At 44.3% G+C, this 18,018-nt stretch overlaps 1 protein-coding gene across 5 annotated transcripts in view; it reads left to right on the forward strand.

Annotated features, from left to right (window-relative positions):
- The first annotated feature begins 1,273 nt into the window (after positions 1-1,273).
- Positions 1,274-18,018, forward strand: part of LOC123016916 (zinc finger CCCH-type antiviral protein 1-like) — a 57,697-nt gene continuing 40,952 nt past the window's right edge. For 3 of the 5 annotated variants that reach the window (XR_006413497.1, XR_006413496.1, XM_044417672.1), the window contains exons 1-5: positions 1,274-1,619; positions 13,310-13,442; positions 15,605-15,857; positions 15,986-16,108; positions 17,534-17,632. Coding sequence is in view for 3 of the 5 variants with exons in the window: in XM_044417672.1 (XP_044273607.1) it covers positions 1,336-1,619; positions 13,310-13,442; positions 15,605-15,857; positions 15,986-16,108; positions 17,534-17,632 (892 nt within the window). In the remaining 2 variants the exon portion in view is untranslated. The remainder of the gene's footprint in view (positions 1,620-13,309; positions 13,443-15,604; positions 15,858-15,985; positions 16,109-17,533; positions 17,633-18,018) is intronic. The other 2 variants (XM_044417674.1, XM_044417673.1) reach the window with 2 other exon arrangements.

Raw genomic sequence — 18,018 nt, forward strand, 5'->3', positions numbered from 1 at the left:
AGCCCTCAACGGCTTGGGTCCTGGGTATCTAAAGGAACGCTTGCGTCCATATATGCCCTCCCGCCCCTTGAGATCAGCAACGGATGCCCTTCTCCGGGAACCCTCCGTGAATATTAGGAGGCTGAGTACCCGGAGGAGGGCCTTCTCTGTGGTGGCACCCCACCTATGGAATGCGCTCCCCAGAGAGGTCTGCCTGGCGCCGTCATTATTTTTTTTTTTTCGGCGCCAGGCTAAGACCTTTTTATTGAAAACTTATTTTAAGTGTTAATTTATTGTGTAGGATTTTCAAATTTTTAAGCCGAGATGCACCGGGTTTTAATATTTTTATTGTATATCTTTGTTTTTGTATAATTTTCTGCATCTTTCTTTTTGTTGTAAGCCGCTCCGAGGCTTTGTTGCGATGAGGGCGGCATAAAAATGTTTTAAATAAATAAACAAACCACTTGTTTGAATATCTTGCCCAGAGAGAGTGGGGCTGCCTGTGTAATAAGATATACAAGAGAGGACTGCTTGTGGTGCAAGCTTTGCAGCTTACCAATTCTGCTTCCCCACCTCACCCCCCTTGTGCCTCTCAAGATGTGCTAGCGCGGTCTCTGGTGCAAAGCATTTTTTGCTGCACACATTAACATTACGGATAGAACAAAAAGGACTCTCTTGACTAAAAGGAAAGTTTGATGCTGCATTTTATGTTTCGCTGTTTTAATTATTTTATTTTGCATTTTAATACACACACATCAAGTTTTTGCTCTCTAAGTCTCTCGGAGTATTTGTGGATGGGTGACCATTCAGAATATCCTGCAGGGGACAGTGTCCCGGTGTTGTAAATGTGTTATTTGGGCTAGCAGAAAGCTTGCCCGGGGGCATAAAATGTCCAGCTCCTTATTCGTATGTGTGGCTGAAGGCATCACAGGTTAAACGTTGCATAAAAACAGAACTCTCCTTCTCAGAGATAATGCTGGTAAATCTTGAGGGGGTTATCCTTCAAGAGAGAGGTATTATTTTATTGCCCTAAGCTTCTAACGGTGTGCAACAAGATGCAAACTTCGTCTCCGTGTTCACCCTGCTGACTCAGCTCTGAGTAACATAAGAAGCTAGAAATGTAAGGAACTGGAAACAAGAAACAGCGCATCGTCGAGGCGCCTCCTTTCTTCAGGGAGCGCTGGGAGGGCTTACAAAAAAATCAAGCTCCTCAACGCTAAACTGCCGCTCCAAGCCACGCCCAGCGCTCGCTTTCCGTTCAGTTTCGATTCTCCTATGCGAGCCGCTCACTTGAGCAAAGCCACCGCTGGCGAAGCACTGAATTCATTCAGAGGCTGGAGGAAAGGCGCCGCGGACATGTCCGATCCCGTCGTGTGCAGTTTTATCACGAAGGTCCTGTGCTCCAAAGGGGGCCGCTTGGGATTCCAGGAGCTCTTCCAGGAGGTGCAGCTCCCCGAGCAGCAGGTGCGGCAGATCCTGGAAGATGTGGGGCAGGAGAGATTTGTGATACAAAAGGAAGGGAGCTCCACCTGGGTCTTGGCCGTTTCCTCCGTCAGGGTCTGCGTTCGGAAGGAATGTTTTTCAGGCTGCAGTCGCCTCCACCTCTGCAAGCTCTACCTCATGGGGAAATGCCGAACCAGGTAAGGATACAAGAGCTAGCGGTCCTAGGTGATCCGTGGGACTCGGGTAGGAATGCTAGTGTGTTTTCTTGGGCGGAACTCAGTACTTTAAATCCTCCTGACTCCTTCCGGTTTCCAGCTTGGGGGCTGGAGGATGTGCTGGTCGTGATAATGAGATTTACTTGTGCTTTACGTGGGGCGGCGTGCGTGCGTGCGTGCGTTTTCAACCCTCGGTGCCTTCTCCAATTTGGTGGCCCCTGAACTGAAGTCCTGGACATCCGAAAGGCATCAGGTTGAGGAAACCTGCTGTTTGTGTGTAAACCTGCCCTTGTACGAAAATAGTTTCCTATATCATGGATAGAGGGAAATACATAATATCCCCTAAAACTAAGAAAGTATTGCCTATTATTAGCCATGTCAATGCTTTATTTAAAATCTGTATTATCTTACAATAAATAAAGTTGGATAGCAATAAAAGAAGTAAGTCTAGCTCAGAAGTAAGGGGGCTTACAAGAAGCCCGGGCTCTGCAATGCTGAATGCAGGAGTAAGTCTGCATTCAGTGAGCTTAAGCTGGAATAAGAGTATTTAAAATTGTATCCTTCAACACCATGGATTTCACTGAGAAAGTAATCATGTCTAGTGGAGGACAACAAAAATGATCCAGGTTTTGGAAACACTGCCCTATGAGGAGAGACTGAGGGAACTGGGCATGTTCAGCCTTGAGAAGAGACGACTGAGTGGGGACAGCATATCCCTCTATAAGTACCTCGAAGGCTGTCACAAAGAGGAAGGTCAAGATCTCGTCTTGCTGATACCAGAGTGTAGGACAGAGAATGATCAGTTCAAGCTATGGCAACCCAGATTCAGACTGGACATCAGGAAAAGCTTCCTCACTGTCGGAGCAATACAACAGTGGAACCAGTTGTCTAAAGAGGTGGTGGGCTCTCCCACACTGGAGGCATTCAGAAAGAAACTGGACAGCCATCTGAGTGGGATGGTGTAAATTGGCATCCTGCAACAGCAGGGGGTTGGACTTGATGGCCTTCATGGCCCCTACCAACTCTTCTATGATTCTATGTAGTGTAAACTTCCCTGGTGGAGCTGAATGGGGCTTCAGAAGCACTTAACTGTTCTGGATTATCAGAGGCAATCCCATTTCACAATAGTTGCATACCGTGCAGTTGATAGGCACCAGGTTTGATGTGGCTGCACTAAGTTGTTAAAAATATTTAAAATATTGAAGAAATGAAGAGGAGACTATGGGAATATTATAGGCATGACACGTCACTTAAGCACAGCTAGTTGGACTTACTGGGAGATGTAGGCCCTTTGTCTGCCTGAACATGCACAGGATTGTCCCCTTTAGGTTCCCTTGAACCCCATGGGGTTTGAAAATGTTTAACTTGGGTACTGCAAGTGTGTTAACAAGGACATTAGTCCACCCACTGTTTTAATGCCTCACTTCAATTCCTGTGCACTCAGAAATATTTTCCCCATTCCAGAACCAAAAGAACAGCTTTCTTTTTTTTTTTTTTTCATTATTGTAGTACCAAACTTTGGTATCTGATCTGTTGTGGGGTAGAAAAAACTATCTAGGAATATATGATATGCTCATCTGGACTTTTTAACATAGTCTAAAGGAAGCGATAAAAGGCCTGTGCTTACTCAGCAAAAGTATTGCCTTCCACTTTTTTAGGCATATAAAATGCCGTTTTTAAACAAATGAAAGTTTTTTGGGTTTTTTTTTTTTTACTAAATGTGTTCTCTCCTCTTGTACTTGACTCATGCACACATTCTTCTGTAACAGTCAGATTCAGCGACACTTGTATGTTTAACAACTATCTCTCAAAATGGCTGCCAGAGCCATTTGTTGGTAACTAGCTGACTCGCTATAGTGGGCAAATTGGAGGCATAAAAGGAGGTATAAGAGATTCTCATTGAAAGTTCACATCAGGAGTAGAGGATGCGGTCTTCTTTGAGACCATATTATTTTTAATCGATTAAGATAAAATGATTAAAATAACAAAAACAGCCTATGCAAACAAGTCTGGCAGCAGTGAGTAAATCAACTTAAAACAGATCACTCAGATACTTTTCCCTAGTACTACATGCCCATAAATTATCTATATATGAGAGCTTTCCACTCCCATCTTTTACGTGGCATTGTAACAATGCTAGGAGGCTGTGATTGCCCTCAGTTTTGATTCGTATGTGAGCTAGAAGAGTAAAGGTGAAGACAACTAGTCAGATCAGGCATGAAACCAAGTGAGTTACTTGACAGAGATTGACTGATCAGGAAATGAACGTGTTGGACCCTATTGTGTGTGTTTAGTGGGGCTAAAAGATCTCCTCTTTCTTGGGGCTGCCACAACACTAGTTAGAGCAGATTGCATAAGATGCACAGCAGGAGAGGTTTCTGATTCATTGGCAGGGCTTCTCATGTTATGTTCTGACTGTATCGCCAGGAGGAATGAGTGTGAGGAGCACATATGACTGTCATCTGCAAGAACTACATCAAGGGTAGATGCTTCATGCCTGCTAGTAGCAGATGGGGAGTGCAAAGGAATGTGAGAAGCCATTGTTGTTGCCAAAATGAATATTAACCAAGAAAGAAAGATGTGATTGTGGGGTTGGTCAGCAGCACAGCACATGAATATTTGGTAGCCAGAACTTGTGTTTGTTTAGAAAGATAAACTCCACCCAGCTTATTTCATCAGGGACCTGAGTGAATTAGTTGATGATAAACCTCTGGAATGTTCTTTCCATGTAAGACTCACAGAAAAAGAAGAAATTAGTAATAGTTAAAATATTCTCTGTCATTTGGATGGTTAATGAAAAGGGTTTGGATGATCCCACAAAACTCCACAAGTTCAAACAACTGAGTAAGGGGGATTGTAGAGCCATCACTAATGCAGCTGGTGGCCATTCCATGCCCTGGCCGTGCTCTCACTGCATGTAACAACATGCACTGTGTGTCTTTCAGCATGTGTCAAGGTTCTCATTGTGAGAGGAAGTATTAAACCCCTTTCGACATAGATGCCTGTTGGAAGGAAGAGCAGCGACCACTAAGTGCAATCTCATTCCTGGGATGATCCTCTAAGTGGTATCTGAATGACTACCATAAACTGGCATAAGTTTTATAAGTTAGGGCCCTCTTGCCAGATGTATGAAGTGAAGCTAGTCACTGTGTATTTCCACAGGTACAGCCCAGCAGTGTTTATAGAGTAGGCCTCAAAGGCCATGGAAAGGCAAAAGATAACCGAACACAAATGACTTCAAAATCCAATCAGATTAGGCCTCTGTGACTCGCATTACAGCTGCTGTTAGGAACTAATTTTTAAACAGGATTGACATTTCCATTGAGCAAGAGTTCGAGGGCTACTGCTACTGTTCAAAGTGGAGGGACAGAGCTCTTAAAACTTCTGATAGAAAGTGTGGTTAAGGTTTTGGCAGAGCCTATACCTTAGCTGCCCAAATTGTTCACTCCCATATGCCTGTTACTTGGCTCATTAATAAGAACAAGCAGGTGAGGTGTGTGAGAAACTTACTGAGAGAATTTAATGCTATTTGGGCATTCTGTCATTATCTTGATAGAAACCCTCTCAGGTACAACTGGCCCGCATGGCTTCGCATTAAGGCCACATGCAGGGGAAGGGACAGATTGTGTTGCCTTCCTCTAGGTATGTGCATTCATTGAGCATGTAGACTGAAATTCTTTGGTGGGGGAAGTGGCTAATAACTGCGTGCACAAGATTTAAATTATGATACTGGCTGAACTGCTCTGTTTTGCCCCAATACAAATTATACTAACTGTATTTACTATGCAACTTTAAAATAAAAGCATAATAGTTTTTCTGATGACATGTGTAGTCTGGCTCTGAGATTCTTAGGAAGCTGAATGCTGTGCCAGCTGTCCCTTTTGGGGGATGTGGGGAGTTGTGCTCCTCTAGTATTGTAGCCTACAGAGAGCTACAATAAAAGGATGGTCTATAAGGTCCAACAGGAATGTATTGTAAATTTTATAATTCTTAGATAATTTTGCCATGCCCAAGAATTGTTTATGAACAAGCTTATAAAGAGTGTTGGGGAAATATTTTCATTTCCTTGGCCACACTAAACTATATAATCTTCAGCTGTTATACATGGGATTCAAAACATTCTTTTAGGTTCCTTGATGGTTTCTGGCACCAAATGCTTGAGTGTCTGGGTTACGTTTTTCCAGCTGTGAACCATGACCTTCCAGAAACACACGGCCAGTTTTGATAAATTTTGCCCCAGTTGTTGTGTGCACACACTCAGAGTCCCTTGCACACACACAAGAGGAGGAAACTTCCCATGAGAACCAGAGTGTTGATGAAGAGCTATTTCTGGTATCAGCAGAACAATCTTTACTCCCCAGTTTCACACAGGTTGAGGCTGAGAATGAGCCAGATGAGGAGGTTTGGGGAGCAGTCAAAACAGAGGCGCGCGAAGAGGTCAATTTGGGAGTAGATGGGAAAACAGTCTCGCAAGTTGCTGAGATGGAATGTGAGAACCAAGGAGATAAGAGGCAAGGGACTTTTGAGGATGCTTGTTCTCACAGGCACACACTCAGACTGGGACAGCTAGAATTGAGACTGAGCAATGCAAAGAGAGGGGTCACAGCGCTCCGCCCTTGGAGGGCTGGCCACAAAGGTTTCATAAACGCAGTGTGGGTTGAACTTAAAACGAGAGGACAGCTTTCTAGCCTGTGTGACTGTAATTGTAATACTGTTTAGAATAAAGACATTTGTAGTTTCAACTGGAGTGATTGCTTTTGTTGGGAAGAAGTGCAACACCAGTTTTCCCAAGGAGAGTTTGCATGATGCAGGGTACACTCTTATGCATGCTTAGACAGAAGGAAGTCTGACAACTGCCATAATTCTTCAGGCAGCATGGGGAATGCAGGGGGTTATAGACTTTTTTTCTGTACAAACAGGAATAGGATTGCCGCTTTAGAAACTGTTAGAATTAGTACTTGTAAACACTTTGGTTGATTGTTTATCTTTTTTAACACCTCTACAGCCCAGTCTTCACATAAATGAAGAGAAGAATTTCTGGGACTGCCTTGTACAATGTTTTACCACTAGATTACCTTGCTCTTCATTAACTGTTCTTCAGTTGATGTGTTGTGACTTGCATTGTGATTAAACCCTAAAATGGATTGAAACAACACACAACATTATTTCACCCTCTGTTTTATTTAAGAGGAGGAAGAAAGAGTAAAAGGAATGGGGGCTGGAATACATGGTGAGAGAGAGAGATTGGAAAAGGTTGAAGGAGTGTTTACTCTTAACTGGCAAAACTTTTAAATGTTAAGATTTCCAACAGTTGTCTGTCAGTCTCCAACAGTCCTGTTGTAACATTGATATACAATAAGTACTTCCTGGATAAAATATAAAAACTTCAATAACATTTATTTAATTATTTGGAGTTTTTGGTATGCCGTCCCATTCGCATAAGCCTTGGGACAGCTTCCAACATAATAAATAAACAATCATATAAATAATACATATAAAATCTGGATTCACCCTGGCTATAGAAATTAAAACCAATAAATAATATTAACAATTATTAAAATATTGTTTAAATAAAAAGGTCTTGGCTTGACGCCAAAAAACAACGGCGTCAGGCGGACCTCTCTGGGGAGCACATTCCATAAGTGGTGCGCCACCGCAGAGAAAGCCCTCCTCCAGGTGCTCACTCTCCTAATGTCTTTTATAGAGGGTTCCCGGAGGAGGACCTCTGCCGCCGATCTTGAGGCGGGAGAGCAAATATGGAAGCAGGCATTCCTTTAGGTATCCAGGTCCCAAGCCGTTAAGGGCTTTGTAGTGATAACCAGCACCTTGAATTGAGCCCGGACTTCAATGGGGAGCCAGTGAAGTTGGCAGAGGACTGGGGTTATGTGAGAGTAATGCCCAGTCCCCGTCAACAACCTGGCTGCTCTATTTTGCACCATCTGAAGTATCAAGACTGTCTTCAGGGGCAGCCCCATGTAGAGCATGTTACATAAGTCCAATCGGGAAGTAACCAATGCATGTGTCACTGTCGCTAGGCAATCGTCCTCCAGGTAGGGATGCTACTGATGGATCAACCAAAGTTGAAGGAAAGTGCTCCTCACCACCGCCGTCACTTGAGCTTCCAAAGACAGCTCAGGGTCGAGGAGCATTCCCAAGCTGTGGACTCTGTCCTTTAGAGGGAGTGCAACTCCATTCAGGACAAGGTCCAAGTCACCTATCCCAGAGCCCGAACCACCCACCAACAGGACCTCTGTCTTGTCTGGATTGAGCTTCAGTTTATTGGCCCTCATCCAGCCCATTACCTCAGCCAGGCACCGGTTCAGTACAGCCACTGCCTCACCTGGATTGGTTGAAAAAGAGAGGTAGAGCTGGGTATCATCAGCGTACTGACCAACAGGGACGCACTCCCCCTGTCTCTCTCCCTGCACAGGTCATCATACAGAGTGACCAAGGCAGATTCAGTGCCGTACCTGGGTCTGAAGCCGGACTGAAATGGGTCCAGATAATCAGTCTCATCCAAGAGTGCTTGGAGTTGTCCCGCTACCGCCCGTTCTAACACCTTGCCCAGAAACAGGATGTTGGCCACTGGTCTATAATTGGTGGCCATCTCTGAATCCAGGGACACCTTCTTTAGGACTGGCTGGACTACCACCTCCTTTAGAGGGGCAGGTACTAGGCCGTCCCTCAGAGAGGCATTGATGACCTCCAGGTTCCAGGCACCAATCCCGTGTTTGGCTTTGTTCAGTAGCCATGACGGGCAAGGGTCAAGTAAACAGGTGGTAGGACGTACTTATCCACATCATCAGGCCGCAATAACTGAAACTCATCCAACAATGTCGGACCAGATGGAGACATTGGCACCTCCCCTAAGGGCTCTGAATCACTAGTGGAGTCCAGCTTGTGACGAATCTGAATGATTTTCTCCTTAAAATGCTTGGCAGAGTCATCACAATGGGCTGTCAAGGGTGGTACAGGATCTTTCTTAGGGCCTGGATGTACCAGCCCCTGTACCACCCGAAAGAGCTCCGCTAGACGGCATTGTGAGGAGGCAATGGAAGCAGAGAAGAATTTCTTCTTCTCCGCCCTCACTGCCACAGCACAGGCTTGATAGTGAGCTCGCAAGTGTGTTCGGTCAGATTCATCCCGTGATTTCCTCCACCTACGCTCTAGATGTCTCCCAACCCGCTTCATCGCCCGTAGTTCAGGTGTATACCAGGGGGATGAACAGACTCTGCTAGGAGGGAGAGGACGCTTAGGAGCGATTGTGTCAATAGCTCTGGTCATTTCCCCATTCCACAGTTCGACCAGAGCATTGACAGGAGCACCAGCCTTATCAACCGGAAACTCCCCCAGAGCTTTCAGGAATCCATCCGGATCCATCCGGTTCTGAGGGCGGACCAACACAATAGGGTCTGCACCCTTACAGAGTGAAAGGCCACCATCGAGCTCAAACCTCACGAGGAAGTGATCTGACCATGACAGGGGAGTCAGACACAAATTCCTCACCCTCAGATCCCCCTCCTCCTGCCCCGCCGAGAAAACCAGGTTCAGCATGTGTCCGCATTCATGGGTCAGGCCTATGACATGTTGAGACAGCCCCACAGCCGTCATGGAAGCCATGAAGTTCTGAGCCACCCCAGTCAGAACAGTCTTGGCATGGAGATTGAAGTCCCCCAGGACCAACATCCTGGGTGTCCTCAACACCAGGTCCAAGACAATCTCCATAAGCTCAGCAGGGAGTCTGATGGGCAGAAGGGTGCACGGTACACCAGCAGAATCCCCAATCTGTCTTGGTCGCCCAACACCAAATAGAGGCACTCTAGACCCGGTCTCGAGAGAACAGGAAGCCCCATGAGGGAGATGGAGGCCCGGTAAATTAAAGTGACCACCCCTCCCCTCCCCTCCAGGCGTGGCCGGTGCTGGACCAGATCCCCAAGCAGGCACAGTAAAGAGAGGGACACATCCCCCCCTCTCCCGCCCAGGTCTCTGTTATGCAAGCCAGGTCGCCCCCCTCATTTAAGTCGTGAATGAGGGATGTTTTGTTGTGGACCGACTTGGTGTTAAGCAACAGCACCGTCAGGCCCGAGGGGTGGTTGATAAGCCTACCCAGAACCTTCCAGCTGGGGGAATAACCAGAAGGGGGAACAGGTGTCAACCATCTGTCCCTCCTGCTTCTACGCCGACATGTTAAACCCCTAATGCCATAACGACCATTGCCCAAGACCACCCCAGTGGTAGCGCCCACATGCTCCCCAGGCAACCTCATGGCAGTAGCCAGGAGTGAATCCATTAAAAGAATCTCAGCTAAAATACAATTTAAAATACAATAAAACCATAAAACCCACCAACCACCCAAATACAAAAATACAAAAACTTCACCGCCCAAAATCTATGGCTGGCCCAGGCCCCACACGGCCGCAAATGGCGACGACGCCTTTCGGCCACTGGCCCGAGGCTGCCGGCCCCAGTCATGGCCAGCAAGTTAAAGCCGCAGCTCCTCCCCCGTGCCCCACCCACAGCCCAGTGCAGCTGCCACCCACGCCCGAGGGGGGGGCAGGAGCAGGCATGGAGGAGGGCCCACAGGCCGGCAGCATCCTGGTCCCAGTCCTGCAGTGGACGTCGTCCGTCCCTCGGAGCAGCGTTGTCGTCAGCGGCAGGACTCAGTCAGCAGCGGTGGCGGTTGAATCTCGCGGGCGGCGGTGGTGGTGGTGGGCTGTCCGTCCCTCCCGGAGCCGGCTCGGTTGCAACCGGCGACTTAAAGCCGTGGCTCCTCCCCCAGCCCGACGCAGCTGCCACCCATGCCGGAGGGGGGGGGCAGGAGCAGGGCACGCGGAGCACTCGCCAGCAGGGAGGAGGACCCACAGGCTGGCAGCATCCCGGTTCCATGGTGGACGCTGTCCGTCCCTCGGGGCATCGGCGTTGGAATCTTGTGGGAGGTGGTGGCGGTGGGCTGTCCGTCCCTCCCCTTTTTAAAGAGTTGGAATGTTCTCTTGTTATGGTGGTTGTTCTCACTAATACCTGTGGCTGTTTTTCCAAACTATCCTTTACATCTGACTTTAACCTCTGTGCCTTTGGAAAACATTTGTTGCTAGGAGTAAAATGTCAGCTTGAAGTTGACTGAAACTTTTGAAACTGATTAGGTCTTGATTCCTACCCAATTGCTTCCCAGGGTTAATTTCTCTTTAAGGCATTTAGTATAAATCAAATATTTACGTGCATGTATATTTATATCCTGCCTTTTTTCTTGCAAGAACTCAAGGCACCTTACATAATGCTCTCAGTGTTATCCCCACAACAACAATGCTTTGAGGTAGGTCGGGCTGAGAGTCTATGACTGATTCAAAGTTACCCAGTTGGCTCCATGGCCAAGTGGAGACTAGAACAGTTCCGCACTCTTAACCACTACCCCACAGTGGAACTGTATACTGAGCTGAAATCGCAGGGCCAAATTACATATGAAGATGATGATTTAGATTTCTAACCTGCCTCATTAGCCATACGATTCCCTAGGTGGGTTAAAACAACAAAAATACAGAATAAAATACAGTATAAAAAGAGAAATTACAAATAATGATGTTACTTACATTTTTGAAACCATATAGAAACTGTATCTGCAGTTGCTTTTATTCCCAAGTACAAATGCCTCCGTTATGCAAGATGTTTCAGAAGTGGGAAAAATGCACATATACAGTGGTGCCTTGGGTCATGAATGCCTTTGTTAACAAACAAATTGGGTCACGAACAAAAATTTCATGAAAATTTTGACTTGGGTCGCAAACTCCTCATTGGGTGGCAACCAAGATCACAGCCATCTCCCCACCCCACCGAGTGGGGAGATGGCCACGATCGCAGTTGCATTTGTGCAGGGAAGATGTGCGTGATCACGGGCGTACTCCTTCAGGAAAGACTAGCCCAATCTTGACCATCTCCCCCCCCCCCCCCACAACAAGCACAATCGCAGCCATCTTCCCCCACCCCCGAGAGGGAAGATTTTATTTATTTATTTATTTATTTATTTATTTATTTATTTATTAAAACATTTTTATGCCGCCCCATTCGCCGAAGCCTCGGGGCGGCTCACATCACTAAGTTAAAAAAAAATGGCCACAATCGCAGTTGCATTCGTGCAGGGAAGACATAGAGGAACTGATGACAGAAGAACTTGCTCAATTCCAGAGTGAGCAGCAGAAGGCACTTGCTAAGGAGGATTCCACTGAGGAAGAGGAAGACAGGGAGGAGGTTAGCAGTGATGTGATACAACCCATTATGAAAAAAATGGAATGAGCGCCAGGATTTCTTTGAGAAGCACCACCCCAACATAACTGTAACCAACAGAGTGTTGAATCTGATGAACGATGACGTGGTCTCTCATTTCCGAAGGGTTATGCAAACAAGTGACTATAGACAGATTTTTCACCAAAATTGACCCTGCAGCTAAGAGACAAAGAAGAGAAGAAACCCCTGAAAGAGATCTCCCCAATGTCCTTATGGAGGGGGACTCTCCCTCAAAACAATAACCTCCCCCACACCTAGGTTAGTGCTCTCCACTGTACTGTACAGTTTTTGTCACTTTGTTGTTCTTTGTCACTTTGTTTCACATTTTTCTGATTTAAAAAATAGTTACAGAACGGATTAACCTTATTTACATTGAACCTTATGGGGAAATTTGACTTGGCTCGTGACCAAAAATTGGCTCAGAACCACATTTGGAGGGGCCAGAATGGATTAACCTTATTTACATTGACTCTTGTGGGGAAATTTGACTTGGGTCACAACCAATTTGGGTCACAACCAGAGTCGTGGAACGGATTAAGTTCGTGAGCCAAAGTGGCACTGTAATTTGGCCCTCAGAGTACTGGCAACTGGATCTGAGTGGGAGGTGAGATGTTCATTTATGAGCAGAATACGGCTTCCAGAATTGTGACTAGTAGGGCTCATGTGTAGCATGCCAACTGTGAAAGAACTTCACTGGCTGCCTTTCCTTCTGGACCCAATTTAAAGTGTTTATTCTTAGCTTTATAGCCCTGACCAGCTTGGATCCAAGTTCCTACAGGAACACCTTTCCCCATATTATTAATTTGTACCCTACCTTTCTATTAAAAATTCATATTTTAATAGAAATGCCTGAACATTAAAATCTTCTGTTGAGGCTTTTTCCCATTAAGAAAATGACTTTATTTGGCAGTGCTCCCCTCCCAGCGCTGAAATGCATCCTGTGCCACAGCAACCCTGCAGGTTGCCTGTGAGCGAGTACAGACAATGAAGTATCAGGGGAGGCAGCAGGCTTTGCTCTCATTGCAGCCATTTGCCCAAGCCAAGTGTGGAATTTTGCATTTCTTCACGGGACACCACTGTGGTAAAGGCTAAGCCTGCTTCCTGCCCTTGGGGACGTTGGCTGCTTGGACAGCCAGCCTGTGTTTGTGGTCATTGCTCCAGTCCTTAATGTGCATAGTCCTATTCTTTGGCTTGTCTCTTGGCCACTCTAGATAGGACAGAATTTGGGACTGTGTGTGTCTGTATGTATGCAATATAGATAAACTTGTATTTCTGAAAGAATCTCAGAGCAGAGTTCAGACTTGAGGTCTTTAGAATTGATAGTCCTTCATTGCATATTATTGTCAAGTATTTTTCCTAGTTTCATTATGATTTTCTTCCTTTTCCTTTTATCTTAGAATTTGCAAGTACTCTCATGACATTTTTTCAGAGGATAACCAAAAAGTCCTAAAAAATCATCAACTCTCTGGCCTCAATGAGGATGATCTACGTATTTTACTTCTTCAAAATGATCCTTTTTTCTTACCAGATGTAAGTTATGAAAATACTTTATAGTGATATTGAATGAAACATTTTCCAGTACTTCATTTTTCTCTGGAAAATTTTCCATTTTGTAAATCTGTCAGTGAAAACAAATGGTAAATGCCCATTGCAAATGTAACATTAGGCAAAGCAGGCAGTTTTGGTTTTAATGCCTTTTTAGTGATTATAATTTAGAGATTATTTAGTGGGTATGTGAGAGAATGCATATATATCATTGATACACACACAAACAAAATTTGAAATGAAATTTATAAGTGGCAGAATGCTGGAGGTGTCCCAACATTCTCAGTGGAAGAGAATTTGACATAGAAGAGCAGTAGTCAGGCTGTCATACACAGTTATTTTGGTTGCTAATATGTATTAGTGTGTTAACAGTTTTCATTATGAGTGTTTTTTTCCTTAAACTTGAATAACATAAGGAAAGGATAATATTTATAGATATTTCAATAAGTAATTCTTCATAATGTAACATTTAAATTGAATTAAGTTTGCAATTGTATGCAAGCTTAGAAAGAAAAAAAGTCCTAATATTCCCAGCATTTTTCGGCTAACATGGCTGGCCAGCACATGCTGGGAACTACAGGACTTTTTTTTCTACTTACTGCCTAAACAGCCATAGAATTGTACCATAAGTGTGTTTTATTTCTCCTACCTACTCAAATATTTTAGGCCAAATACATGGTGTGCTGGGGAAAAATTAACATGGGGTATGTTTTTAGTTTTTCTGTGTATTAAATACAAGTAAGATAAACCTGTTAGATAACACTCTAAGGGCACAATGCAGGTTTAGACAGGAAAAAAGACCTACTCCTAACATGCCCCAACTAGCAATGCTGGGAGCTCTACACTTTTTTCCACTTAAACTTGCATAGTGTTACACTTTGGGGCACTAGACAATTTAGCCTAATTTGCTGTGGAACATTTTGCAATTCAAAATGTCCTCCTTGGAAGGATTTAACAAAGCCTGAAAAGTTTCAATTGATACCAATATAAACTTACTTCTTTTGTTAAGTGGAGTAGAGGGTGTTATTTCAGAAAGTAAAGTGTGATGGGGGACATGTAATCCTCCCCTCCTGGTGTGTGGTCATCCCATTCTGAATTGGGAAGACTTGTGCTTAAACTAGAGGAAAGAAAAAGTTAACCCTCAGCTTCATTAGTGTAATGTGCACTGTGGCTGTGAGTCAGGCTGCACTAAAGTTTGCATGATTATACTGGGTGTGCCATTTTGAAATCCTTTTCTTTTCACAGCTGCACTTTCACATGGATTTCATGTTTTCATTAAGCTATCTACCATGAACCCAAGATTTTTTTTCCTGTTTTAGCCACTGCAAGTCAGACATGGCCTATGCATATGTAGTGAGGTCTTTTGCTCAGTCTGCATCACTTTACATTTATTCATACTGAACCCCATTTGTCATTTTATTGCCCATTTCCTCAGATCATTTTAGAGCTCTTCACAGGATACGTATATCTTCCCGAATAATTTGATAATGAACTCCAATTTGAGGGTGAACTCCAATGGGAGGCAAGAGTCATTTACCAATTTATAGGCAATTATAAACCAGTAAATAGTACTGGTCCCAATACGGTTTCTTGTGGGTCCTCACTGTCAACTGACCTATAATCTCCTAGCTGATCCCCGATTACTTTTAAAAAAAAAAGATGCTATGTGTGCTACTTTTAAAGGTACATGCTAATGACAAGTTCCATATTTTTATAAAAGACCAGAAAATTCATACTTTAATAGTATTTAGGCCATCTGGACCTGTTGTGAATTTTTAATTTCTCAGTTAGATGTAGAACGTTCTTGATTTAGCTCTTCAGATGCTTCCTCCCACAAAAAGTATTTGATGCAAAATCTGTCTGAAGTTGCAATTCAGAATTGGTTTATCATCTCTGCAATCTTCTAGCCCTTCCTTAGAAACCCTCCTGTCCAACCTTCTGGACAGGTTTCCTGCTTCTAAATACATAATTCTTTTTGCCTTAGTAGTTCCTTAGCAATTTGCTACTTATATTCTTTTTTTGCCTTGGTTTTAAATTTCTCTTAGTTTACCTTTCTTTTATCATTCTCATTTCCACTTTGGAAAGACTTCCATGCAGTATCAATTGTCACTCTTGCATGTTCTTTTCTCCTTTCGTCCCATGTCCAGGTATGCCAAGTCTACAACAAGGGGGAAGAGAAATGCAGCCAGCGAGCCAATTGCACCAAACTTCACATTTGCCGATTCTTTCTTAAAGGACAATGTAGATTTCCCCACTGCAAGAGGTCACACAACCTTTTGGACCCAGATACTTTGGCACTGCTGCTTGCAGAAGGGCTGGATCATAAGATTGCTTGGAATATCCAGTCTATCTGTGATCACAAAACTGCAGCATTTTGCAAAGAGTTAGGACAATCCAAAAGTGAGTGTTTATAAATACAGGGGCTTTGTATTTCTCCTCTGGGCACTTGTGTTCTCCTGCTGATGTACTCTAGCGTGCAGATGTCCCTGTTTCTCTTTGTTGTCTTAAGCTCTTCTCCATTCTCTTAGCTTATTCCTCAAACCCCAAGCCTACATCAGGTGGAAGAAGATCAGATGCTTTGAATTGGACAGAATACAGACTTGAGCAAGCTTCCAGTTTACTGACTTCCATGCAACTAGAGCCGGCTAAAGGTGAACCAATAAAATCTTCATCATAGAACTCAAATGGATTGATTAAGTTTAAGCCAGAATAGAAAGAAGTGAATCAGAATGGGTCTCCTAGGCCATGTAGTCTGACTCCTGGCTCCAGTCTGCTTAGCTCATGATATGCCCACCATGTGCATGTTCAGCCTATCCTTAAACACCTTCACTGATGGGCTTCAACCACCTCCCATGGAAGCCCATTTCATAACCAAGGCGTATTAACTGTCAGGAAGTACTTTCTGGCATCCAACTTGAACCTTGATTCCCTGAGCTTTGCTCCATTGGAACGTATCTTGCCCTCATCCACAGAAAAAAAAAGGTCATGACCCACCTTCACGTGACACTGCCTCATGTACTTATATGTGGCTAACAGATCCCCTCAGTCTCTTCTCATATGGCTTATCTTGCAAACCAGCTACTATTCTTGTAGCCCTTCACTACACCAATTCCAACCTCTGTATCCCTCTTGTAATGAGGGGCCCAGAACTGAACACAATACTCCAGTGGTGCATGCACCAGAGTGGCAGTAATACTTCTCTCGATCTAGAAGCCACACTTCTGGCTATGCTTCCAAGGGTGGCATTTGCCCTCTTGACCACTGTGTCACACTGCTGAGTCATGGTTAGCCTGCAGTCCACCAGCATCCCAAGATCCCTTTCACAAGTGCTGCTCTCCAGCCACTTGTCCCCTAACCTGTATTTATGACACCCATTCCTATGCCCCAAGTACAAGATCTTGCACTTAACCGCATCGAATGCCATCCTGTTGTCCCCTGCCTCCATCCAAATCCTTGAATGTCTGTATTGTTTTGGCACAGGTTTGCCTGCAGCTTTGACTTTGCAGCTTTGGGCTTTAATCCCAACCTGTACCATAGAGCCCACTTTTAAATGTTTACTGAGCATATTGTATCAATCAACTATGATCTCTATATTTCCTCCATTTCCCAAAATCTGGCAAATATTGAAGATGAACAATCTACTGATAATGTAGGATAGCAGTTTTAACAATGTTGTTATTTATGCTTATGCCTTATGTGTTTTAGATTCATGAGCTGTTGATATTAATATATTGTAATTCAATTCTTTTAATTTTTGTGTTTGATACTTGCCTTGTTTTATATTGGACAGTTTGTATAATTGTGGTAATAGAAGAGTATCTTTTAACTTGTTTGGTGCATGTTGGCTTGTGTTTGGTGCTGCACATGTATATATTCCAGATGGATTTTGTTTAAGACCAATGCTTTGTGGTGTGTGCCTTGTGACATTTAGGATTAATGCAACGTGGTTCCAATTTGCTTTGACCTGGTCCTGAAAAGAGAAGTGAGAGTGCCTTCAGCTGCTTCTTGATGGAGCAGAACATAATTTTTCTAAGGTGTGGTAGACCGATCTTAAGATTTTTCTCTCTTTCTTGCAGCTGTAAAAGCAGTTTCTCCTACTGAACCTCTGAGTACTGAAAAGGAGAAAAGTGATGAGATATGTTTGCATTATGTCTGGCGTTTCTGCAAATACAGAAGTAAGTTTCAGTAGAGAAGACCTGGGTTGAGTATGCATGTTGGCCTTTCTCAGATCATTGTTGTTTATATTGCCTCCATCCACTTCATTCTCCACCTCAAGAAACAGCCTTGGGTGAAGCAGAAAGAAGGCATGTCATAGCCTGGGAGGGATGGCAGTCAGGGACTTGGGATATTAGGATGGAGAGAGGGACTGGAGTTCTCTGTTCACACACTCATCCATTTCTGTGGTCTTGTAGATAGTATTGTTTCACCACTTGATCTGGAAACTAGTTAATACTCTGAACATGTAGATGCAGTGCCTCTGCTTGGAGCTGGTTGATTGGTACCTGTGGCACTGCATAACTACTGCACAACACCAAGGTGCTTAGCCTGTGCAGCACATCGA

The sequence above is a fragment of the Varanus komodoensis genome, unplaced genomic scaffold, assembly GCF_004798865.1.
Source record: "Varanus komodoensis strain SLA01 unplaced genomic scaffold, ASM479886v1 scaffold9, whole genome shotgun sequence".
NCBI classification, from domain to species: Eukaryota; Metazoa; Chordata; class Lepidosauria; order Squamata; family Varanidae; genus Varanus; species Varanus komodoensis.